The sequence below is a fragment of the Mycteria americana genome, chromosome 9 (assembly GCF_035582795.1).
Source record: "Mycteria americana isolate JAX WOST 10 ecotype Jacksonville Zoo and Gardens chromosome 9, USCA_MyAme_1.0, whole genome shotgun sequence".
NCBI classification, from domain to species: domain Eukaryota; kingdom Metazoa; phylum Chordata; class Aves; order Ciconiiformes; family Ciconiidae; genus Mycteria; species Mycteria americana.
In genome coordinates, this window is record NC_134373.1 from 9,111,483 (window position 1) to 9,137,071 (window position 25,589).

Below are 25,589 nucleotides of genomic sequence, written 5' to 3' on the forward strand. Positions count from 1 at the left end.
CTACCCTCTTTAAAAATGGGTGCAATGTTTCCCTTTTTCCAGTCACCAGGGACTTCACCTGACTGCCATGGCTTTTCAAATATGATGGAGAGTGGCTTGGCAACTACATCAGCCAATTCTCTCAGGAGTCTGGGGTGCATCTTGTCAGGTCCCATAGACTTATGTATGTTCAGGTTCCTCAGGTGGTCATGAACCTGATCATCTCTTACAGTGGGAGGGACTTTGCTCCCCCAGTCCCTGTCTTGCGTTCCATCCACTCAAGAGGTATGGGAAGAGAGGTTGCCGGTGAAGACTGAGGTAAAGAAGTTGTTGAGTACCTCGGCCGCCTTCTCGTCCCTTGTTACCAATTTGCCAGTCTTGCTCATCAAGGGGGGTATGCTTTCTTTGACTTTCCGTTTCTGGCTGACATACCTGTAGAAACCCTTCTTACTATTCTTTGCATCCCTTGCCATGTTCAGCTCCAGCTGTGCCTTCGCCTTCCTGACCCCATCCCTATACAACTGGGCAGCGTCCCTATACTCTTCCCAGGTTACCTGTCCCTGCTTATATCTTCATATAGCTCTGAGACACAACATTTTCTTTTGTACATCTCAGAGTTGACAAAAGCTGTAGGATCCAACATTAGAAAACACAAGGTACATGTTGCTATTTAAAAAAAAAAAAAAAGATGACGACACTGTGATCTCACCTGCACACAATCTGCACATAACTGTAATGCGTCTACATTAATAATCTACAAGAAAAACTGGAGTTTCAAAATCTGTCTCATTAACATTGCAGATCAGCTTGTAGTACAGCCAGTTCGACTCATACTGAGTTGCAAATGTACAGCTGACATACTTGCACTGGGATCTTCAGACTTTACCTGCCTACATCTGTAGCAAAGACTTAGTTCCTCAGATCTACTTCCTTTTTTAAAAAATTGTATCCTGACGGTCTTTGTGTCAGTCTAAACAGTAAACCCCAGGCTAAGAACCTCAATGATCAACCTCCCAGAATACAGATAAGTTTCTATTAATTTAATAGAAAATATTTTCCATATATGGTCATCTCCAATTCCTTTTTAAAATTCTTTCATTACTGCCACTGCTTTGAGTCAAAGACATTTCATCCTCATTACACAAACAGTGTAACTTTAAACATGTTAACATGTGATAAGCTGTTAAAATACTTACCTATTGCTGTTTCTGGCATGGCGAAAACTGTCTTCTCTGTAGCAACTCGGAAAAGTCCATGGACTGAGAGGCCAACTCCCTATGCATGGAGCACGCACAAAGGACACAGTTATAAAATTACCAGTAAAAATAATCATAACCATAATCCTATGTAACACACCTCTTGCTTTGCTCTACAATTAAATAATATTTAATTGAGTTGACATCCTTTTGCTAATGTTACCCTAGGTATTATTTTTGCACATACTTCAAACGACCAACAAAAAGAAGCCAATACTTTTGGAATACACATGAATTGCACAAAGTTGTAATTATAACACTTTTAAAAGAAATAATAATTAACTATTCTTATAATGTGATAATTACCTACTTTATCAATACAGAAGTATTTTAAGCAGGAAAAGCCTTCAGCATTATTGACTAAAATTCAAAATATGTGGCTAGAAACTCACTTATTTAACCTGGGGACTTTTGTTCTCCAAGTCAGAAATAGAGTTCACATTTCTAAGTATCTAGCCCTCTTCTCTAGGAGTCCTCCTTGATGAGACACTTCCCTCAAGAGCAGAAGAGCTCCTGGTGTTGCCTATCACATATGTTCTGATTTAGGCAGTGAGCAGCAGCAAGGCCCCCCAAAAATATATCTTTTCAGTTCACACAAAATTAGTTTAATTTAGAGAAATGTTTAATAGGCAAACTGACAAATTTAAAGAGAAATGGTTATCTGACAAAATTACTATTATTCAGTAATAATATTTGAAGTAATCCAAGAATATTTGGATTACTGGGCACAACCACAATACATAGGTAAAGGAGTGTCACTTCTCAAAGCTTATCTATATGATACATATCAACAGAAATGTGTGTTAGATCCTACCTGGAGACAAAACCCTCTGCTGAATATTTCACAAGAAGTTTCTTCATACAAGTATTTTCTCTCTTCCTTTCCACTGTTTCAGCTTACTTCCTTTCCTCACTGTTAAATTTATCTTTGCTTAGTCCTCCTATCCATCCAATTTTTCTATTAAAACTAAGATATCTTAAATATCATTGGCCAAAAGAAGTCAGTGTCTAATGAAGGTGTAATAGATTTTTAAGTAACGTTTCTAATTGTTTAGATACTAGAAAAATGGCACTTTACCCAACTAAGGCTACTACTCTTCACAAACGCCTTCACAGTATTTCATACTTTCCATCAAAAACAGTGGAATTAATTGGGTGATACCTGCTTGGACCAGCATTATATATTTGATAGGCTTTTAAGGAGAGAGTAGAACATCTTTTCATTTCACTTATCTACAGAGATCTTTGGGTGGTTTTTATGTTAAAATTTTTTAAATTTATGTCAGTTTAACAAAAATTACATCCATTTCCTCATACCATTCTCATGCATTCTTCCCTGGTCTCTCTTGAAATTCTGCCCAGCAAGAAAATAATTGTCACTGCTTATTCCATTAGGGTGATACATGACTACATTTGAAAATATCTTCAAGTTTTTTCTGTAAAATGAGTATCTGCCAGTCTCAAGCTTTAATATAGATGTATGAAGTTTTTAAGATTCCAGTCTAATTTCCTGAGAAATGGACACTAAGATAACTGGTTACTGTACTTGATTTTTTTTTATATCCAGAGACTAAGATAAATTTATACGCATGAAGTACTTGTGAATCAAGGAGGCAAATGAGATTTGAGCAATTATCTGAATCTTATTTGCATAGGGTACAATCTTATGTCTCATCCCTTATCTGTCCTTCACCCCTTTCACTTGAGGACTGGTCAGAGGCTGTAGATCTCATCTGAGCAGCAGCAAGGGCAATGGCTCTGTATTTAGTTCTCTTGCAAATGCAAAGCTACATGTAAAGCTACATTCACTCCTAAAACAGCTCTAGAACTCTTAAATGAAATGGAAATGTGACTTCATCACTTCCAACTTTTTTATATCATAACAGCATATTTTCACTGCATTGGGTAAAGCCTTTCCTACAGCAAGAGAAAGCACAATATTTCTGCTGTTATTTTTATGCATGTTCAGCAATAATGATGACCTTTTTATAAAGATAACGAAATTAAAATAAAATCATGCCCACTTTGCTCTAATTCTTAAATTAATTTTTTCTAATCCCATATCTAAGAATACAAATACTATGTCTCATAAAGCATTTTTTCTGGCTTATTTTCTAGACAATCACAAGTTTGTGTAAGGACTCAAATTTTCAGCTTGAGTAAGTAACAAAGACTAGAGCGTGAACTCCGTGAAGAGAGCTTCTCTTCCAAGCTTGTTCTTTTTTATAGTGATAAAAATAACTATAGAGTTTTAATAATAAAAAGTTGAAAGAGATAATTTTCTTTTGAAAGAAGTAATTAAATCAGATTTCACTTTTTCAAGTGCTTAAGCCATAATTGGATTTGTTTTCTAGATAGCCTTCAAGTTTTATAGTGTAGATAAGTTTAATTTCAGATGTATATTTAAAAGACTAAAACTATATTTTCTTCTTATCCATTATAAAGAAAATGGTCCAAACACGTCCTTATTTCTTTGAAGATCATTTCTAAATAATCCAACATTAAGATAAAATTAGGAGAGAAAAATGAGTTAATGCTTTGAGGGTACAAACCCCAGTAATTTATTAAACTGGTGATCATATGCTTTTGTATGTTTGTTTGCAACTTCCCAAATGGTTATTTTAACACATTCACTGTATGTGTTTAACCTTCTCCATCTAATACAGAGGACAGATGCGTATTAGTTTAAGAGTATCCTGTGTAAAGAACAAACTCTTCCAGTCAGAAGTCTAAATGCATTCCTCCTCCATTTCTGGATTTTGTAATTTTTTTTTTTTCTTAAATTTAACTGAAATCTTACACAGCTACAGTCCCACTTAGGAGGCCCTTCACACTACTAAAATATCTGCAGTTGGGCTGTGTTCACTTCACCAAATAGTCCCAGCATTTACACATATAAGTCTTGATGCTATAATGTCTTTATTAAAATACACTATCCTGCACTGTCAGAGTCCTACCTTTCATGATCTTCAAATATATACCAAAGCTAATGTCTTCCTTCAGACTTTTCCAAGATAATAGATTCCTATGGTGAATCAGGCTTGTTTTTTGATCTAGACAGTTTATCTTAATACTGGCATGAAACTTTTTTTTTCACTGACAGCTGAATGTTTGATTTTTGTAAAGGATACTTAAAGAATAAGACTAGAAATTAAAGAGTTAAGAAATTAACAAGCAATCAATTTAAACCATCTTTCTGTAGGGTTTATATATTAATTAATCAAAAACATAGATAAGAGCAGAAATGGTGGTCTGACAATGTATTACTGGAGATAGATTGGCTATGAAGGTGTTTGGTTACAAATTACAGATTTATTACTACATGGATGTCAAGATATTAATCTTAAAAACAGTGTGTTACAACTCGACTATTAGACTCAGCACACCTCAAGGAGGCACATAATATAGGCAGTTCGGTCTGAATTCATCAACAAGCTTCTGGAAAAGCCAGTAGAGTATCTGAATTTTACTTCCCATACACATGATTTCCTACTCAATGCCATATTTCAAAAGTCATTATGTGACTGTGTATAGAAAATTTATCATTGATTTCCATTTTTTTTTCTCATGATGAATACAGAACCTTATTAAAAGTATTTTTCTAATGAAAAACAAAGTGCAAATTACTGATAGATGGAGAAATAGAATACAGCTACTATAAATCTTAAAAGTTAAGTTGTAGCCGGGAGGCTGTATTATCTTAAATTGAGAATGACCCATATTAGTAAATCAGAGCGCTCATCACATCTAGGGAAGTTATTAAGAAATTGAGGGCCACCACAACAGAGAACCATACCAGAGAGCAAAATAAATATGCCCTTCCTGAATGACATATGTAAACATCTGTTCACATACAGAAAAGTAGATCTGTGTCACAGCAAAACCATAAGTCACACTTGTCTATTTACTAAATAACCTAACTCAGACTGTGAAGGAATCACTGCCTAGGAAAGCATAAGCAACAGAATAAAAGAAATACAAACAGAAAAGGCCTTCAGGAATGTTGCTCGTATGACCTTTACTAGGCTGATAAAGAATTTTTAGCTGTTCAAGCAAAGAATTTTATGATAATACCAGTATTAATATTGTCTGTAGTGAAAGTCCTGTTGTAACAATTCACATCTGATGATTACCCTCATTTTTAACTGCATGAGAATACAGTTCCTGGTAGGGCTAGAACCACAAAAGAAATATGGCAATCAACAAACAAACTGAGCATAACACAACAAAGGGCAAATATATCTGAATACAGATGTGTAAAAATAGCTAAGGTGCAGCAAAAATGTTTTCAAAAGCATTAGTTGGCAAACTAATTGAGTGGAATTGATTCAGGAAGCAGCAGGAGCTTATAGCTATGTTTGATCAAAAATCACTGATGTAAGAGCATTACCCGCTGCATCCAGACACAGCAAATCTTAAACTGAATCAAAATTAATCTTTGTTCATCATTAATGTTATGGACTATTCCAAAGAGTATTACCCATTTTTATCTGTAGATACTAACAGACAAGATGACTTAGTGAACCAGAGCGACGCCGCAACAGATCAATCTGGACTAAGAATATCACTTACTTTGGTTGGTGACATATAGATCAACTTCACACAAGTATTTAAAAAATATAATTGAAACCAGTGCTTTTTGTGAACTTTTCAATCATTTAGTGTGGTATTTTAAAACATAAGATATTAATGTAATATAATTTAAATATAAAATATTAATTTCCACATACTGATTATGTACTAGAGATTCTCAGCCCAAATTTCTACAGACATACAGAAGCACAACGAGCTGACTGGAGATATATTATCTGTAATAATATCTGATGTTTCACTCTTAAGTATTTTCCTTACAGCCTAGTGCCAAAAATGCAAGAAAGCTTGTGCTATGATTAATGACCAATATTTGATGAATACTCTGATGCTTTGTGGCACAAACCAGTGACACAGCCCATTCCAGCCCTATGTTTTCAAAAGTATACTTGTATCTTCACCATAGATTCAAACATAATATTAAAAAAAAAAAAATTTCTGAGTATCTGATATGGTGAACTACAGTGTTACTTGTTCTCCTGAGCCCTAATTATTTAAACAAATTTGATCCAACTACATTAATAGTAATCATTTATGTCAGGTTCTTCTTACAGCAGAACTTGGAAAAAAATACATAGGTCATTCTGTGCACCAATGCTGCTACAATGAGTGTCCTTTATCAACAGATTTTAGGTTGAATTTTTAAAAGCCCTGTTTTGATTTTTCTACTACCAGACAAAACTTATCAATTATTTCAAACCATTTTTATTAGGGTAGTTATCTGCAACAGCCATATTTTTTCCCCCGCATAATCTGCAGGGACTGATCCGGTCTTCTGGTGGTGAGCACCCATACTAGTGTTGTGATCCCACGTGGTGGACCATACAGAAGCCATGGTGGCAGTTAAACACATGCCTCCGCAGCAGGGATTGAGTGCCTGCAGTTTCATGTCCTTCCTTTCCATGTATGTTGGCTTCTCCAAGGCAAAAAGCTGCAGGTTGAACAGTTTGGTCTCATGGCCCAGTCTGACCTACAGACACTGCAGCTCGACAACCATGACACAGTCATAAAAACTTCTACCAAGAATTGCTTCTGATTACTCAGAATTTTCTGAAATAACTTATTTCCAGAATTAATAAGGTTTTCCTTGTTTCTTTTTCACTACTGTATCTTACTTTCTAAGACTCACATTTAGTAAGCCTACAAAACCTCCTGGCAACAAGAGTCAGCTACATTGGTTAAAAAATACTCTTTCATGTCAGAGGAAGCAGAACTTTTTATGGACACAAAGACTTCTGCTGCAACAGAAAGAAAAGAGAAGATGTAAGAGGACTTAGATCTGAAAAGCCTGTAGCAAAAGTAATTAATTACTAGCCAGTGAAACTTTTTCTAATGTTAAATTTGAAAGCATTCTTTTTTCCCCAAGGTTGTTCCCCAGCATCTCCCTATACATAACTGGCCATGTACGTATCAGAAACAGCGTGGCCAGCAGGAGTAGGGCAGTGATCGTCCCCCTGTACTCAGCACTGGTGAGGCTGCACCTCGAATGCTGTGTTCGGTGTTGGGCTCCCCACTACAAGAGGGACATTGAGGGGCTGGAGCGTGTCCAGAGAAGGGCAACGGAGCTGGTGAAGGGTCTGGAGCACAAGTCTGATGGGGAGCAGCTGAGGGAACTGGGGTTGTTCAGCCTGGAGAAAAGGAGGCTGAGGGGAGACCTTATGGCTCTCTACAACTACCTGAAAGGAGGTTGTAGAGAGGTGGGGTCGGTCTCTTCTCCCACGTAACAAGTAATAGGACGAGAGGAGATGGCCTCAAGTTGCGCCAGGGGAGGTTTAGACTGGATATTAGGAAATTTTACTTCACTGAAAGGGTTATCAAGCACTGGAAACGGCTGCCCGGGGAAGTGGTTGAGTTGCCATCCCTGGAAGTATTTAAAAGACATGTAGATGTGGTGCTTAGGGACAGGGTTTAGTGGTGGACTTGGCAGCGTTAGGTTAACAGTTGGACTTGATGATCTTAAATGACTTTTCCAACCTAAATGATCCTATGATTCTATGTTCAGAAAAGGATAGTAAGTGTGGGGTTTTTTATTATTTCTAAAATTCTGGAAGACAAGCTCTGTCCCTTTTTCCCTCTCTATCACCTAAAAATGTAGCTACTGCAAGAAAACTGTATGTCCAACTTGCCACATCTTCATGTCTGAAGGGAAAGCAGGCAAGTGGGAGGGAACCCATTTCAGCAACTTGCATCAACGCATAACTAAGCTTTTAGTTTTTTTCTTAAAACTGAAGAAACAATTCTTGAAGACCAGCATATGCAACAGAACTTTATTTAAACACGGACACAGTTATTTGGGATGACAGGAGTGAATTGAGGGGATTTTGTAATGATGTTCTATTTCTCAGGAAAAAATGCTTTAAAAGTATAAGACAGATTAAAACTAATGCAAGGAGAAAATGAGCATCAAATTCTTCTGGAAATGAGAAAAATTAGCAGAAATATGAAAGGATGGAGAAGCAGGCAAAGATAATTCTCTTCAGAACTCTTGTCCTTGATCTATTATAAAGGGAAGGAGAGGGAAATAATGAGATAACTCCCAATATGAGTCTAGGCATCTACATAAAGGCCTAGAATTAGAGAAATATAGTGGAACTTTTAGGAAGAAAGAGTCTAGTGTTAAATGGAAACAACAAATCTGTGCAGAAGCCTGCAAAAATCTCTGCAATGACAGTCAACAGTGCAGGGGTAGGAAAGCTTTCCATGAAGCCACAAATAAAACCTCCTTTAAACATATGCAGATTTCAGAAAAAAAAAAAAGTAGAAAGTACACTTAAAACTTCAACTTTAGTCTCAGAGTAGACAAGTGATGTTTTCTTTATGATGTGATCTATACGTCATTACATTGCGCAGGAAGGCAAACACTCTGTCATTCTAAAATACGAAGTGCAGTACAACTGTAGAATTCCAACATCTGTACAAGGTACGTTCAGGAAGGCTGCCTTTCTTTTCTGGGTGTAAAATAGTGGCATCCATTCCTTTTCATAGTGTACATTAAACAACCCAGTCACTGTAGATTTGGGAGAGGGAGAGGAGTTTTACTTACTGCACCACTACTGACCCGTAATTTAAAAGACTTGTTTTCAAGTCAGTGCTTTACAATAAGGCCTTTGGGGAATAACATCACATGCAAATCGTTGAACATTCAGTGGTTATTTTTTGTTGATGTCAAGAGCTGCTGATATTATAGTCCGATTAGCTACAAAATGAAGTGCACCGTTTGTCCCTAGGATCATACACAGGAGCTTAGCAGGCAGACCAACGTGCCAGATGGTAAATATACTGCAATATCAGCAAAGAGTGAATCCTTTCTTAGTGTTGCCTCAGCATTGTTTTCAACATCCTATATTACAAAAGCTAAGTGGTACACAAGTCAATCTCACAAAGATTTGTTTCAAAGTACAACAAATAACTACTTGCAAAATCTGTATTCTATTTTACAGTAAAAGCTGACTTCAGCTTTGAAGCACTGGCAACAAAACAGGCCACAAGCTTCTATGTGGTACACATGCATGAATTTCCAGAGGGAGGGAGAGAAGGGGAGAGGAAGAGAGAGAACTGGAAAGCAGCTTATCTAGGTTTAGTATGACAATTACTTTTACTTCAGGGCAGATTTTAGAGCATAAATTAAAACAAAACCAAAGATGTTCAAGTTTCAGAGCATGATGACTGGCAAGAGGCATGACATAGTTATAAAAAGGAAGAAAAAGAAGGATCAGGAGAAGTCCTAAGAAGCACTGACATTTCTAAGTTCCAGTTTCCTAGCTGTAAAAAAGGGTTAAAGGGGTAATAATGTCCATTACAGTATAAAAGAGCTGTGCTATGTAAAATAATATTTTTTATGAACTTTTATATGCTGCAGTTAGTCACCCAAAGCACAATATGTATATTAATAACTAATAAGCAGAATGTCTATAGTTTGCAATAAAATTTGCACCACACATTAAACAACAAATGAATGGCTGTTTGTTCTGTGAGCAATATCCACCTGTGCACTTCATGAACATACATTCCTCTAGTTAAAAACTGTACCACAAGTGGGCAAAAAATGTGAGATTTTACAGATATGGCTAATTCTAATATTTCCTAGTTTTTGAATGTTAGCCTCAAATGCTGCTATCTACACCTCTGTATAAAAGCTAAAGCTATATGCACACAACTTATATGAATACTTCCTAAAAGCAAATAAATAAAAAAAAAAACAGATGGAAAGACATATTACAATGTGGAGGAAAATGGGGAGCTTCCCCCCTGCCCCATTGTCGTTTATATGCCTGAGGAATATGAGAAGACACCTAACTTAAACATTTACATAGCAGCTGCAATTGTTGCAGCCTATAATATTTGTCTGGCTTCTTTTTCTGCAGATTCTCTATTAACAGCTCATAGTTCAAGTGAGATCATGATGAAGTAAAGCAGTTGGTTGTCTTTACACTTCCCACATTCCTCTTTCAGGCTTCAGTCACTTCAGTTAAACATACTGAAATGCCAATATTCAATGGTTTACAAGATTTTAACTTTGGTTTTAGATATAGGCTCACAACTTTTATTTAAATACTTTTTATGGAAAAGAACAGGCAAACATCAGGTGTTATGTTCACAACGATTTTGTTTCACTAGTCTGCAAGATAGCAATGCCAGGCAAGTTGATCAGAAGGAATGACTGTCTGCGTAGATGTCCACGCCCACAAATGGCACAGAGAGCAAAGGCAGACCCTTCTCTTCTACTTCTACATCACTGGGAACTGGTTTTGGTAGTGGGCAGATTCAGGCCGTGGATCACTGAATCTTTGAGACATTCCCTCCTGTTCCTCCTCCCACCTACTGCAGCAGTCCAGCTAGTTGTAACTCAGATGCTAACTCATGAAGCCTAGGAATAAAGAATTTTATTTGTGTTTATCTGCAGCAGTAAGAAAGGTGTGTTTTTCCTTATGCTGCTTTTTGTCCTGACTACAGAACACAAAGCAATCAAAAAACCAAATAATTCCATTTTACAAATACATAATTTAAATTCAATGTTGATGTTCACTTTTAAAAATGTATTTCAGAAGAAACAAGGAGCAATGTTATGTGCAGACGTATGCCAGATATTTTACATATATGTTGCTAGTGAAAGGAACATTCCTAAAGAGTTACAGCCACACAATCTGGAGAAAAATGGGACAGGATAAGGACAGCTATTGCTCAACTCCAGCTCCTTTGTGTACTGGAATTCTACTGACTAAAATGTATAAAATACAAGCTGCTTATGACATTGCTACCAATTTACTTGATAAGAAATATTAATGTAATAAGAGCTATTGACTAAATCCTGCTAAAGTGTAAGTTTAGACGTTTGAAACTATATTGGTAGAATCCGCATGGTACCTATAGCAAGCCTCTAACAACATTGTTCAAGAAAACATCATATTAATTTAGCTGTTGGAAAGTGTTTACTGTAAATTACATTTCTAGTCTCAGTAAACTCTTTTAAACTTGTACTGTATATCTAAGTCCTCATTTTCTTTGATGAATGTGGTCCAGATCTGTCAGAGGACTCATATATAGGCAATATGTTACATAAGGTAATACACAGACACTCTAATAAATAACCAATATATTAAGTAAATAAAATACTGTATGAACATCTTCCCCTCAATAACATTTCAATTTAAGTAGTTTAGAAAAATGCAAGATGCAGCTGGTATTTTGGATATTGCATTGGAAAACTTTTTAGATGTTTTTTCTGTTAAAATAAGCTTTAAAAAAAAATGTTACATCTTAAATTACATGCAAGCAGTGCAAAGTGTAAAAATAATCCTAAAAATACTCCTGAAAATTGACTTCACCTCTCCTTGTAAGAAATTCCTTTATATTAGGAACTGGTCTTTTTTTCACATAATTCTTCATATTTCTGTGATTGAGAATGATTTCTATTAGAAATATCGATTCCTGAAAAAAGACAACAACTTCATATGATACCTTCAGAGCAAACTCCTTCACAGCTTTTGGCTATTTATTTCATGCAAGAACCTCAGACAGCTAAGAAATAAGCAAATATGTTCTTTTCCATACTGGGCAACCATGGGAAGTAGGCCAATTCCTATTGTGATATGCCAACATGCATTTTTTGGCAGCAAACATCCCTAAACACACACAAGAGCCCAGGGGACTGGTTTTTTTAAACTATTTTCAAAAACTGCTGATTGATTTCACTAGCACTTGCAGTTAATCTAATATTTTACATGTCAGGCATTTACTTTTGCCTACTGAAGAACTTTGCTACTAAGAAAAATCACACATCTGATGTAAATCTCTACCAAGTCTATCGCCATAGGTCTCGGAACATTTTTATAAAGAGTTAACATTGGAAATATGCAAAGCATTACAGAACAAACTTTTATAATTATAAAACCTTTTCAGAATGTTGTGACGTAAAATTTCACAAATATGCCAGGCTAAAATTGAAATAAAACACTGCAAGCTCCCTCCAGAAAATTATTAATTAAAATTTTGACACGTCTTTATTGATTAAGGCAGAGTAAAAGCTTTAAAGAGAAGTGTTCCACTTTTTCCTGAAGAAAGTCAAAAAGTCATCCTTCCCCAAAAGTCAAATTCTTCTTAAACCCTTACTAAGACAAATGGAATTCACATGATGCAACAGAGAATAATTACAGAGGAAAGATGCAAACTTCAACTAAGCAAATTTCTGCTTTAAAGACCTACATATCAGGTCCTGAGACCTGACTTACAAGGAAAGTCAGATTCCTCTAACAATGTCAGCCTCTGGAATCTTTTGCTGAAAATGAAGTGGTACTAACACAGAAAAGAAGTAAAGCTAAATATTAGGTGCTCAGTTCACTCTTCTACTGCAACTTAAAAAGACGCAGTAAGTCTGAATCTGTAGTCCAGAAGGGAAGCACGGTCAGATGCACAACAGAAGGAATATTTCCAAACCATAGAGTAGGGTCAGGAATTTGGCTGCATCTGTTTCTCTGGAACCCCTACATAATCCCCTGATTAAAATGATGTTGTCACTCAGTAAGTGGCATGCTGAAAAAGCTTCATGTTTTGAACCGCGATGTTTCTGATGCTTCCCCGTACACAGCATAGTTTCCTCTCATAAACAAACTAGGGAAACATAGCCTAGATGATATCACTATGAAATGGAGGGCACAATCATCTGAAACTATATTAAGAGTTACCAGCAGTTTGCAATCAAACTGAGAGGGCACCCTAGATGAGGTCATACAGAAGCCAATCATTAATGAAGTTTCATTTGATATTTTCATTATCTGCTTGGATGATGAAATAACAAGGATTTCTATAATTTACAGATTACTTTTTGGGAAGGCAAACACTTTGAAGGGCAAGATCAGAATTCAAAAGCGTCTCACGTTGGAGATCAGATAGAAACTAACGAAATGAAAAGAACTACACTTAAGAAAGCAAAATCAAATGCAGAGATTACAAGTATGTTTTCTAAGGAACAAATGCCTAGGCATTTTTCAGGGGTTTATAGCAATCATGAACTTAATACAAATAATAATGCAATGCTGTTACAAAAAGAACTACTGAAGGTATCACACTACAGCAGTCTCTACCAGCAGGCACCAAAGGGCTGAAGCGTACCCACTCAGCCTAGATTTAATACACCCGGGAAGCCTCATGAGCTTCATGTGGTGGAGCTATAAAAGGCAATGCCAGCTGCTAGGGTACTCCAGTTTCTTGAAGGAGGAAATTGGTACTATTTTTTTTTTCTTTGTAGTCTTTGAGGAAAAGGGTAGCTCCACAAGACAGACTCTTTGACAAACAAGTTCTGTTCAAGAATTTAAAAACTGGTAAAAGGTAAGCAATAAAGAAATGTACTGTGATGGAAGTTTATGTTATGCAAGGAGAAAAGAGGTTAGAGCGATAGCTCTAAGAATAACTAGAAGTGGTGGCCTCCTAGCACCTGATGCTTTGAGGGGCTGCTATTTACATGAGCTATTTGTGACAGAATATCTGTGTAATATATGGGGGATAATTATTCTGCTCTACTTGGTGCTGATGAGTCCTCCAGCTGAAATATTGTCTGGTCTCTGGTAATGAACTGTAAAGTACACAAACTGGAGAGATTCCAGAGGATTGCAAGAAGACCAAGAGACTTAACCTACAGTAAAGGCTGAATAACTATCCTTATCCCTATTAAAGAGAGAGGGCTGGGAGCAAGGAATGCAAGTATCTCAAAATGGTCTTAGAGAGCTGTGACTAAGACAGGAGTATATTGATTTCACATACTAAAGACTTAAATTAGACACTAGGGAATCTTAATTTGAAAGAATAAACACTCAGGTGGGATATCTAGAAAAAAACAGGATTCCTGCTGTTGGAGAGTTCTGAACGCATTAGGTGAAAATCTGCTAAGCAATTGTCTAGCTATATTTAACCCTACTTCAAGGGCAAAAGAATAATCCTGAGACTCCTCTCAGCTCTATACTTCTGTATAGTCTAAAGCTTAACATATTTGACATTACTACCTGAGTGACTAACACAGACTCAAACAGTACTTTAAAAATTCTACTCTCTAATAGTCACCTTAAAGATACTCTATGTAAGTAACTTAGATGTAGACTCTCAGTTTAAGTAAAAGCCCTTGCCTAAAAAAACCTGTACTGCTAGGCATGTTGACAAAACTAGTGGAAAGCACCTCATGAACCTAAAGACCCAATTAACAGGTTGTCTTCTCATATTGCAGTCTGTATACCTGAGGTCCTTCTCTCCTGGGGAGAGAATAAAGCAGTTGGTACTGCGTACTGTTGTCACTCTCACAAACTGGGCCCTAGAATCCAAGGGAGTCAGGAATGGACATAAGGTTGGGTGACCTTTATCTCTTTAAATTGTGAGCTATATTAAAGTTCTAACTTCCTATTACTCTCCCTAAACATGAAGATTAGAAAATAAGATTCTCGGAATAACTCAAAGTACAGGACTTTGCAAAGGATTTAAGAGAGCTGGCAACTCTACCAAACTCCATTTCTGTACTGAAAGTGTTGCATGTTACCATATAGGTTAAAATCTACTTGCCCCACAGGAAGATGTTTTCTTATTCTAAACCTCAAAGCATTAATTGTTAAAGCAAGAAGTGTAACATAAAGGTTATGCCATTATAAATCTGTAACTTGCTAAAATAAACTTAGCAAATGCACTGTGTAAGAGGTCAGACTAAAGGATTAAATCCTGTATTTAATTGTCCAAAGCTAAGAACTCCTATGTTTGAGCAACAGTCTTTACTCATCAGTTAAAAAAAAAAAAAACACAATTTAGGGCCTATTTTGGCCTTATTAACGATTAAACACGTAAGCTTTCAATAATATTAGATGATAGGCCTGAAACAAAGCACAAAATTCAACTGTGAAACCAATTGCCGCAGGCCTTTCTGAAGACCAAGCCTACTTAATGTCAAAAAATACTAGATGAATAGAGAGGTGAGTATGATTACTGATGGTTATTTAGCACTGTGGTTCTGAAATAAAGCCTAGCTCAGGAAGTTTCTAAATCATGCGTGCTCTAGAATGTGATGCTAAGGAAGAGCGTACTTTGTACAAGTTGTCACAGATTCTTCCCTAAACTAAAAGCAATGGCCTTTGGCTCCTGAAAATTATGTACTTCTGCTTTGGCAATATGCCACTAAAGTTTTAAGTACGCTTTACATGAAGTTAGCCCAGTGACCTAGACCACATTCATTAACTTCCAAAGTTTATGCCCTGTATTTCTTTTTGTTGTTGTTGTCAAATATTCACCTTGAATTCTAAGCCAAATCATCTGAAAGCCACCACTCAAATTCTGTCTAGTGTACTTTATTTGGCTCTGAAACATGTTTAAAATACACTTTTATTAATCCTTTTAGTCTGTTAGAGCATCTGACACTGTAATATACTTTGTGCTAAAGCCCTATTTAAAACCATAGATTTAGACTGAGCTTATAAAGCACGCTTCTATTCATCTCTAAAGAACTCAGGAAAAGATTGGGACTCTTCTAGAATGAAGAAGCCCAAGTTTAGGACCTCATTTACAGACAATAATATTTTTTTTTAAAAAAGTACATTTAAATATTCTGCATTTCTTGTCTACTGTTCAGGTATTTAATTTCAAGGAAATAAAAAAAAAATCTATGGATGGAAGTCTACTAAAGTAACTGGAATAGTAGTTTTTAGCAACGTGAGAGTATGTGCCCAGTGTGCCCTTCAACAGCATACGCCCTTTAGCAGTAAATGTGGTATTCATAACTTGTTTCACTATTTTTTAGTAAAATGCAGTCATCTTTGCTTCATCAAACATACTTGTCACTTGAACCTACTGCTCTGAATAAGTACAAAAAGATGAAAAGATACATTTTATGGAATATCAATTTTTGATGAACTACAGGAGTACAGGCAAGAAGATGCAGAAAGCAAGCTCCACAGCCCCATCTGTTGGGTAATTAAGCTCTGAAGAAAGCCATCTACCAGCCTCTAGCCAACAATGCTAAAGTGGAAGTATTTCAATTTTTTGATACAATTCCAAGTTTTACCATCACAAATCTGGTATCTGTGCATCAGTAGCAACTTTTACTACCCAAGCACATAATAACTGAGTTTCTCATACACTGTGTGATTTTTTTATTTAGAACAAGAGACCACTCCATGTGCGTAGTGCTTCTTTTTTGAGCAAAGTCAAGATTGACTTGCTTCCATTCTCATTCATGGATAAATAGTCTATAGTGAAATTGCAGTGTTTAAGAGGTGTCCCTTGATTTTTAAGCCCAAGCTTAAAAATCCCAACCTTTTAAGCCCCAGCCACTTGCTTCGAAAGCCAAGGGCTTGAATGTAAATTGTTTTTAAAGGCATTTACTGTAGTTTGTAAGTGACAAATGTTTCTAGCTCCCACTGACTTGTAGGGACTAAGATAGCCAGATCTTGAGCATATGAAATAGATGAAATATGACCTGATTGTGTCAAAAACATAGTTCCTAGCATGTGACTGATTTAAAACAAAGCATCTAATTATACCATGAATAGAGTAACTCCTTCGTATGAATGCAGGTCAAGTGAATAATTACAGTAGGACAGGGTACTTTCATACAGCAAGCAGAACAAGATAACAGTATGGCCATGACAAGTTCAAGGGCTCTTCTAGAGGTTTTAATCTATAAAATCCCACTGCAGTGAACCTATTTGTAGCACAATAGAAAACAGCTGCTGCAAGCCTTAAATTTGGTTAAGGTCAGTTGTGATGGGGCTCCCAGTGCTGAAAATGGTGAGAGAAGAGGGTGGGGGAAAGATGGGAGCTAATTCACTTTTCCTATGTAAGCAGTGTTCCATTTAGAGGAATCAAAACAAATTTTACAGACAGAGGAGGTGGTTGAAAGGAAAAGCACAGAAGACAACTCAAAACTAACACAAAACACACATACAAAAATTAATCAGTGTTGAGAAATACTACTTCTGACCTCCTTTGTTAAATTATCAGTAGATACTTCCATGTACTGCCAATGAGAGAGGGGAAGAAAAAAAAGTGTGTTGATGAAAACATGTGCTCCTGTAGGAAGGACATTATCTCAGAGTAAACTGCAGCTGTATTAACAAGTGCAAATTAAATAGTACTCAAGGTTAAAAAAAAAAGTTTAAAAGTAGTCTGGAACTTGAGACCTACCTGCTTGTTCCCTTAAGTTAGGTTGCATACTTGCTCAATCAAAATCTAGTCCCCTACCCCCAAATGAAGATAACTGCTACTAGTATCATCAAACTGAGGATAAGCCAGTAAGTTACCATTCAAACTCTAATGGCAGTTAAATTCTGGCAAGGTCCCACTGAAATTTGGGTATCCTATACTAATATTTGGGTATCCAACTAAAGTTTCAGACTAACTGCTGTCTTTTAAAAGGTCTTTAAAAAGAAGGGAACTAATAAAGAATCTTAGTAATGTAGGATCATTTGAATTCATTATGCTCTTCCCAGTCAAAAAAAACCCCTTTTCTTTCAAAGGACAAAATTCTATTCCTGCTTAGGCCACAATCATAATGAGCAATCTGTAGAACCTCTAAAAAGACATCAGCTGCTGGGCAGTTTTGCTCTTTCATAGCTATCCATGCTATTATTCAAAACTCCATAAAATAAATGGACTCCCTGTCTCTTATCCATAAATCTTCAGGTCTCTTATGTTCAATAAAAAACTTTTTCTGCAAGAAGAGCGACAAGACTCGTTCCCTTTATGCTGGAAACAATTTATGTATACTAGATTGGGGGGAATGGTTATCTAGCTGAGATCTTTGGTAGCAGAGAAGCATAGGGGAAGAGAGCTATCGTGCATTTTGATCACAAGCTGAAAAAAACACAACCAAAATAGACAAAATGAAATATGCGGGAAAGATGGAAAGGGAAGAGTCATGACAGGTAATGGATCCTGTAGCGTTCCAATTTGTGCATCCTGTCTTTGACACGCTCAATTTAAATTGACTGTACACCTGTATCGTACTGATGTACACGAAAACAATATAAATCTAAGTTGGCAGACAATATGGCAGACGGACTTCACTGTCAAACTCATTGTTGTATTCTACTCCCTGCTATGATGCAAATATATCCAACAGATGTCAAACTGAAGAGAATATCATTTTAGCATGTAGAAAAGCATGGTATTGCCCTTTTAACTACCTACTCATGGTGTTTAGAGCCAACAATTGCTGAAACAATTATTAGCACTGAATATAACTAGCAGTGTGATGGAGTCTTCTCCATGTTGCTTTGGTAATAAGGTTTGGCCTTGGGGGGGAATCAGGATCTTATAACTCATGTTTTAGGAGCACTGCAGAGGTGAAAAAGTAGATGTATTTCCAGATTATTTGTTGGAAAAATACAGAACTCATGAACGTCTGTTAAAGTATAGCTTAGAATGATATTTTTCCAATTTCTCAAAGAGTTGTCCTTTAATTGTATTTTTATATAGTTCTATTTTTTAATACACTTTGAGTGGAAAATTCTTCTCAGGTCTTGTATGATCTACAAACTCACACTTCAGTATTCTGAAAACCTTTGTGAGGGGTGTTTCGTACAGCAACAGGATTCTGCTCTCTTTCTCAACACAATTGCCAGATCCTCAGAGAAAGCAGTTGCACTAGCTATCAAAACAGAAGCACTAGAAGAGCAGCAATCTACCCTGACAAGCAAGAGACAAAGGTTCAGATTATGATACTTGTTCTTGAATTGAAGTGTTTGAAATGCCATGTGTGCAATTCATTCAACTCAAGTACAGAATATTACATTACTTTAAAACAAATTCTATCAGATATCACACCAAGGTACTTAACTTACCCCTCCCATTGTAATGCCGTCGATAAGTGCCACATATGGCTTCTTGCAAGTGCCTGTAAGAAATGTAAAAAAAAAAAGTATGGTTTTTTTTTCAAAAGAGTGGACCTATGACTACCTGCATACATGATATACTTCCCCATGTCTTACTTCAGCAAGAGCAACAGAAAATAAATGGTAAATTAAACAGTAAAATACCAACTTATAATGAAGGTTTCATGTAATTCTTAAGCAATGAAAAGAAACACCAGTTACTGACTTACTGCATTCTGAGTGTTGTAAGAGAACATTATACAACCATCAAATGTCAGGTTGATTGCTTTGTGAGTACCTGACTATTTAGCTGCTGGCTACTGGCTACTATAAATAGCTTTGTAGGATGTTGGAACACAACAGTTTCCCTTTCACCCCATCTCACAGCCTGGATTAACAGCACACAGTACAGTGTGTACCAGCACTCCAGTACTTTACTACAAAGCCAGATGCGCTGGTAGGTTTCAGCCAAAATGTGACTATAAACTACTGCAATGCAAACACATTCTGTCTTGCCAATTCTGTTGCATATTACAATGCTGAATGTGGTGCAGGCGGGTCAAGATGATAATGTCCTAAAGTACCACAGTTTTATCTACCAACTTTATCTGTTGGGGCCTTTAGGAGGCATGAAACTAAAGACCTCATGCTTTCAATTACCATTCATGGAAGGATTCAGAAGTTCACTGTGAATGAAACCGCTGCCTCGTATGCAGTGTTTTCAGGTCAGACTTAAAGTTCAGTCAGGTTGCTGATACAGGTATCCACTGCAACCATGTTGCTAGCTTTTCTACAGCAACTATAGATCCTTGTTTAAAAAAAGAACTACTTTAAAAGGCAGTTCAATCCTTCAAATTAGTAGTTAGAAAATACAACAGGATTGCATTTTTAACTTTGTTCTTACATGAACGTAAAAGCAAATGCACGGGCTCTAGATGCTATCCTTTGAACTAAATTTCTACAGAAGAATGCCTTTCCAATAGCAAATGCTGTGAAAGCAGCTGCCCTGTGTATTTTTAATTTTAATTATTTAAAATGCAAGATATAAATAAATCTTTTTGGCAGAAGTCTCAGTCTTAAATGAATCCAATCATACCAAAGTTATAAAAAAACTAGGTTTTGTAATTATGTGCATTATAGACATAGAACACCCTAATAATTTAAAAAAAAAAAACAAGACCTTTAAAGTATGTACCCTTGCAATATTAGAATAGACTAGAATAGTTAGTTGGAAGGGACCTACAACAATCATCTAGTCCAACTGCCATGGTAATACTAGTTTTTCCCAAGTACGTGAAACATTAAACTATTTTTCTTGATGAAGGCAAGAAAGGTACATGACAAACATGCTAAAACTGGAAACTCTGTCAAATGAAGTAAAAATACTTTTCAGAAATTACTCTTACTCTAATAACTATGCTCTTCTGTCAACCTAAGTTGATACGTAACATGTTCACCTCCCCTCCTGTAGTGACTAATACTGGATACAATGCTTAAAAACTCAAACTGTATTGAATGAAAGTATGTTTGGAGAAGTTTCTTCTCACCAAAACATTCAACTCCTTGACTTTCACCCTAAAGAATTAATATCCTTTCTTAATATCCTTTACCCTAGTAAACTTTACCCAGTGTCTTTGCTGTCAGTTATTTTAAGACCACATACTCCTAGGTTCTTTGCAATAAACTAAGGCAGTTACTCCTAGATTGAGTATTCATTTATGCAGTTTATTTAAATGGAAAGCTTTAACATAATTTCATCTTCTGCTTTCTGACTGAATATTAATGATTTCCGTGCATCTATTTTCATCTCAGGTCTTCTTTGAAGTAGAGCACTGACACTTAGTGCAGAACTGCACTGTCTGCATCTAAGACTTAATTTGTCCATAGCGCAACAGATAACTACCCAGAACAATGGGATGGCATAAGGTAGCTATCGTAATAGTTTAAACAAAAGAAACATTCTGCATGCGAGGTATAAAAATGAGATGTGTTACACTACTGGTATTGAACTTGGTAAAAAAAAAATGCTACTTCTATTTTGTTATTGCAGTCTGTTATAGATTAGCAAAGAGAGAAAGTGAATTTACATTCAAAGCCACTATTATGAAAACTGTACTGCTTCAGAATTTGCTATTAAACTTACCAATGGCATTGTTCAGGATATATTCTTGTCTGAAGAAATCTTGTGCCAGTCTATCTCCAACTTTTCCTGCATCTGTGATGGCTTAAGAGAAATAAAAATTCTACAGATAACTATAAGTTTAATAGAAGATATAATAACAAGTAAAAAATTAACACCGCACAATAACAGGTTTTTTCTGTTGTGGTTTAGCCCCAGTTGGCAACTAAGCCCCACCCAGCCGCTCGCTCACACACACCACACCACACACACACACCCCCCCCCCGGTGGGATGGGAAGAGAGAATCGGAAGAGCAAAAATAAGAAAATTCATGGGTTGAGATAAGAACAGTTTAATAATTGGGAAAAAGGGGGGGAGGGATATATATAAAATAGTAATAATAATAAATTGTAATGAAAAGGAAAACAACAAGAGAGAGAGAGGAACAAAACCCAGGGGAAAAAACCCCAAGTGATGCAACTGCTCACCACCCACAGACCGATGCCCAGCCCGTCCCCAAGCAGCGATCGCTGCCCTTGGCCAACTCCCGCAGTTTCTATACGGCGCATGATGCCATATGGTATGGAATAGCCCTTTGGCCAGTTGGGCTGTGCCCCCTCCCGGCTTCTTGTGCACCCGGCAGAGCCTCGGAAGCTGAAAAGTCCTTGACTGGTGTAAGCGCTACTTAGCAACAACTAAACCATCAGTGTGTTATCAACAGTATTCTCATCCTAAATCCAAAACACAGCACTGTACCAGCTACTAGGAAGAAAACTAACTCTATCCCAGCCAAAACCAGGACATTTTCCTTTGGCAATCAAACAGCAACTTAATCCCGCTTCATTTTATTTGAGAAAATTTGCTCAAACTTAAACATGCAAAGTTTCAAATTTGAGTCAATTCTATTAAGCCGGAGACTTTGTCACATACTTCTTGTGATAGTGCAGTCCATTTTCTATGCTATGGAACCCCTCCTAATGTCTGGTAGTCTTGTTTGTGATATTTCATATCAATGTATAGAACAGCCACTTAAAACTGATTATACTGAAGATTCTGAATACTAAAAATGAGAAGCCAGTTAGAGCAGGGCATAATTTAACAATAACCCGTGCTGCTTTTCTACCTAAAATTTAAAACAACTGCTAATTTTCACAGTTTGGAGACTTCCTACAGTTCATAGTTACAAAATTATCACAGTTACATTGATCACCATTGTCAGCTCTGTATCTAGCCATCTCAAACATCGGACACAAATTATCCAGTAGTAACAGAGCTACCTACTAGGACCCTTCAAATTTCTTGTAAAGAAGCTGTCAGTAATGAAAATCTGGGAAGAAGAAGGTAGAGGCAAGAACCCTCTCTTCTCAGGAATGACTGGCTGCTGTTACCAGTTATTCATAAAAACCCCAATTTTTACTCTTTTATACAATGTTCCACCAGCTGTCTCCTGACAAATAACTTAAATAGCATCTGCACATCAAGGTGTTATAAGAAGTCAGCACAACTAATATCTCTTACTGTTGTGTAGCAAGTCTCTGTTTACCTGAGTCACTGTAAATAAAGGAAATCAATGCAAAGTAGTAACTGGCAAAGATATGTAAAATGTTTAAGTGACTACAGTCCTTACCTTTGATGTCACCCCCAGCACAAAAAGCTTTTCCTCCAGTTCCCTTTATAATTATTAGAAAAGTTTCAGGATCTTGCTCCCAAGTCTAAAAAGAAGTAAATGTTTCCATGTAAGATTAAAGTCTGCAAAAAATGCTTTCTCTGTGTACTGTCTATGATTATTTTAATTTTTCAAAAAGCAAATCAAACCATACTTAAAATAGCTTGTCTTAAACTGAAGTTTGAGAGCTAAATGCCTTTCTGCCATTCCTGTGTCCTATTCAATCTTGACATCAGAGATCAGCAGAGCTGCCTCATGTATTTCAGAGAAACACCTATGCAGAGCTCCCAATCTCTGAAGAAAGGTAGCACTTCCTAAAACGGGGCCTGACATAAATCTCAATGGGAACATAATGCTGGGGCAGAAAGCTGGGAATATGGAAGATATAACAACAGTGTTTCAGGCCAAATCATGAAAGTTGTGTAAATATAACATGCATGGCAAGGAAAACAGCATTTAAATTGCTGATGGATTTTGTCAAAACAACTGCAATCAATGCTAATCAAGGACTGGATCAAATCAATTTCTGCACAGATGTTTTGCTAGGTACAAAGACTGGGGGGGGGGGGGGGTTGTGTCTGAATGAAATACACTGGTACAAGACTTCAGCAGCGGTGCAACCATATTGAGAAAAAGATGCCTTTTACAGGCTTCCCCCCCCGCCTTAAACGATGCTTATATATCCCTTATTCAAGTAAGCGTACCCAGATAAGAGAGACAAGACATTCTGTATACTATCAAGCGTACTTAAAATTAGGCCACCTTTTACGCTTCAAATAAAGCCCAGTACTCAGCACTACAGATTTAGTGTTTTTTTCTTTAAATGTTTTTCAAAGAATGCATAAATTTGCAACACAACCATCTACCAAAATACCAAAAGGCAGGCAACTATCCAACAAATACTGGTACCTAATAAGTTTGACTTTGTGCATATGATAAATAATATCACTAAATTAAAAAGGACTATTTGCATGCTTAAAATTTCATGGTACTTCACTAGCTTGTGGAAACAGTGCCTGTAAATCCATAAAGTTGTTCTTTAAGGAATGACACTGATAGCACCTTACTTCCTAATGACTTGTATCTTTTGTTTCAGCCACACAGCCTCCCCACAAAACATGGACCCAATCAACAACTGTATAGCTGGACCCCAGCAAACACCACTGTATAGCTTGGAATTCATACATGCCAACTGACCAGCTGGGTGTTGCCAAAATGAACATATAAACTCCAAGTGCTGCTTGCTTTTAATTCAGTCCTGGTTTTAATATGGGGGTGTCTTATCAGACAAAGTTAAATTTAGCATCTGGATAGACAGCTTGTTTCTTAGAAAGAGGAGAAGACACGTCAAACTTGCTTGAAACTGTCTGTTCTTTCCCATCCTCTAAATCTGAGCTCATTGGCCAATGCACTCGCACAGACTTTCATTCTTTAAATCAGTACACTAAGAAGTGTCAGACTGAATTTTAAAATTGGTTTCAGATAACATATGTACAGTGGATGGGTAGAAGCGGAGTTACTAACCTTTATTTGTGGATAAATTTGTTGGATCATAGAAAAATTTAGTGCATTGAGAGTCTTGGGTCTATTCAAAGTTATTATTCCTGCACCTCCTCTCTTTTCCAACAACACTTCAGCTGTCGAATCTGTATGCTTAGACATTTTCTGTACATGCAAAAACAAATAAATAAAGCAGATGTCATCAGTTAGATACCTTGAGTAACATACTTACAAGAGTGTTTATGGAAATATATTCTCAAAACACAGTATTTAAGATCATCAAACATGCATTTTGGAATTGTGTGCTAAGGCTTTTCCCATTGTACTTCAATATTTATTTGCATTTCCTAAACAGTTCTTTTGAAACCACTTTATGTTTGAGTCCTTCAGAGTAATAACCGTCAGACAGGGTTTTGAACCCCACATCTTTGACAATGACATTTGAGTTAATTAAAAAAAAAAAAAAAAAAACCACAAAACCATGGTTCTTTAAGACTTGACATTCTGAAAATACCTGCAACAATTATAACAATGACAGTTCCATATGTCCCTACTGGCAGTTTCACACTGCAAAACCAAATGTACATATTGCTTTGTCTGTAAGTAACTTTTAACAGTAGAGAAGAAATCCCTAAACTATTTTCACAATTGATTTCAAACTCACAGTTCAATGATATTTAAGGAATATACGGAAGCTAACATAGAAACTAACTGTAAAGGCAGGTAAGGCCAAAATAATTGAACTTTAACTTACGGTATAATAGAAACTTGTAACAAAGTGCTCAAAGACGTGGGCAATGTTATGCCTGAGCAATAAATGATGGCATTCAGAACCACTGTGAGCAGACACATTGGAAGTTGCATGTACTGTCTGTCTCAGGGGAGTTAAGAGTTCTAAAAGCTTCCAACTCATTCAAACAAGATGCTGTTCTTACCAAATGTTGTAATATTACTTGCAGTCTGTTGAATGGCTTCAGCCTGAAAAAGAAAATTAAAAAGATAGCTAAAACCATAAACCATCTACATAATCCCCAAATATATGACTGCTGAGTTAAGCAAAGCTCTGTCAGAAAAATTGCTGAACACAATTGTTTTACATTGTCCTTTTTAAAATCAAGTAAAATTAGAGTACGATTTTGAT

The 25,589-nt window shown here is 36.5% G+C and overlaps 1 protein-coding gene across 2 annotated transcripts in view; it reads right to left on the bottom strand.

Annotated features, from left to right (window-relative positions):
• The window catches only part of HIBCH (3-hydroxyisobutyryl-CoA hydrolase), a 50,840-nt gene that overhangs the window by 24,179 nt on the left and 1,072 nt on the right, over positions 1-25,589 (bottom strand). For both annotated transcript variants that reach the window (XM_075512439.1, XM_075512440.1), the window contains exons 2-7: positions 25,384-25,426; positions 24,473-24,613; positions 22,910-22,994; positions 21,306-21,386; positions 19,133-19,185; positions 1,176-1,254 (exon numbers count right to left, since the gene is read on the bottom strand). In XM_075512439.1, the coding sequence (XP_075368554.1) occupies positions 1,176-1,254; positions 19,133-19,185; positions 21,306-21,386; positions 22,910-22,994; positions 24,473-24,613; positions 25,384-25,426 (482 nt within the window). The remainder of the gene's footprint in view (positions 1-1,175; positions 1,255-19,132; positions 19,186-21,305; positions 21,387-22,909; positions 22,995-24,472; positions 24,614-25,383; positions 25,427-25,589) is intronic.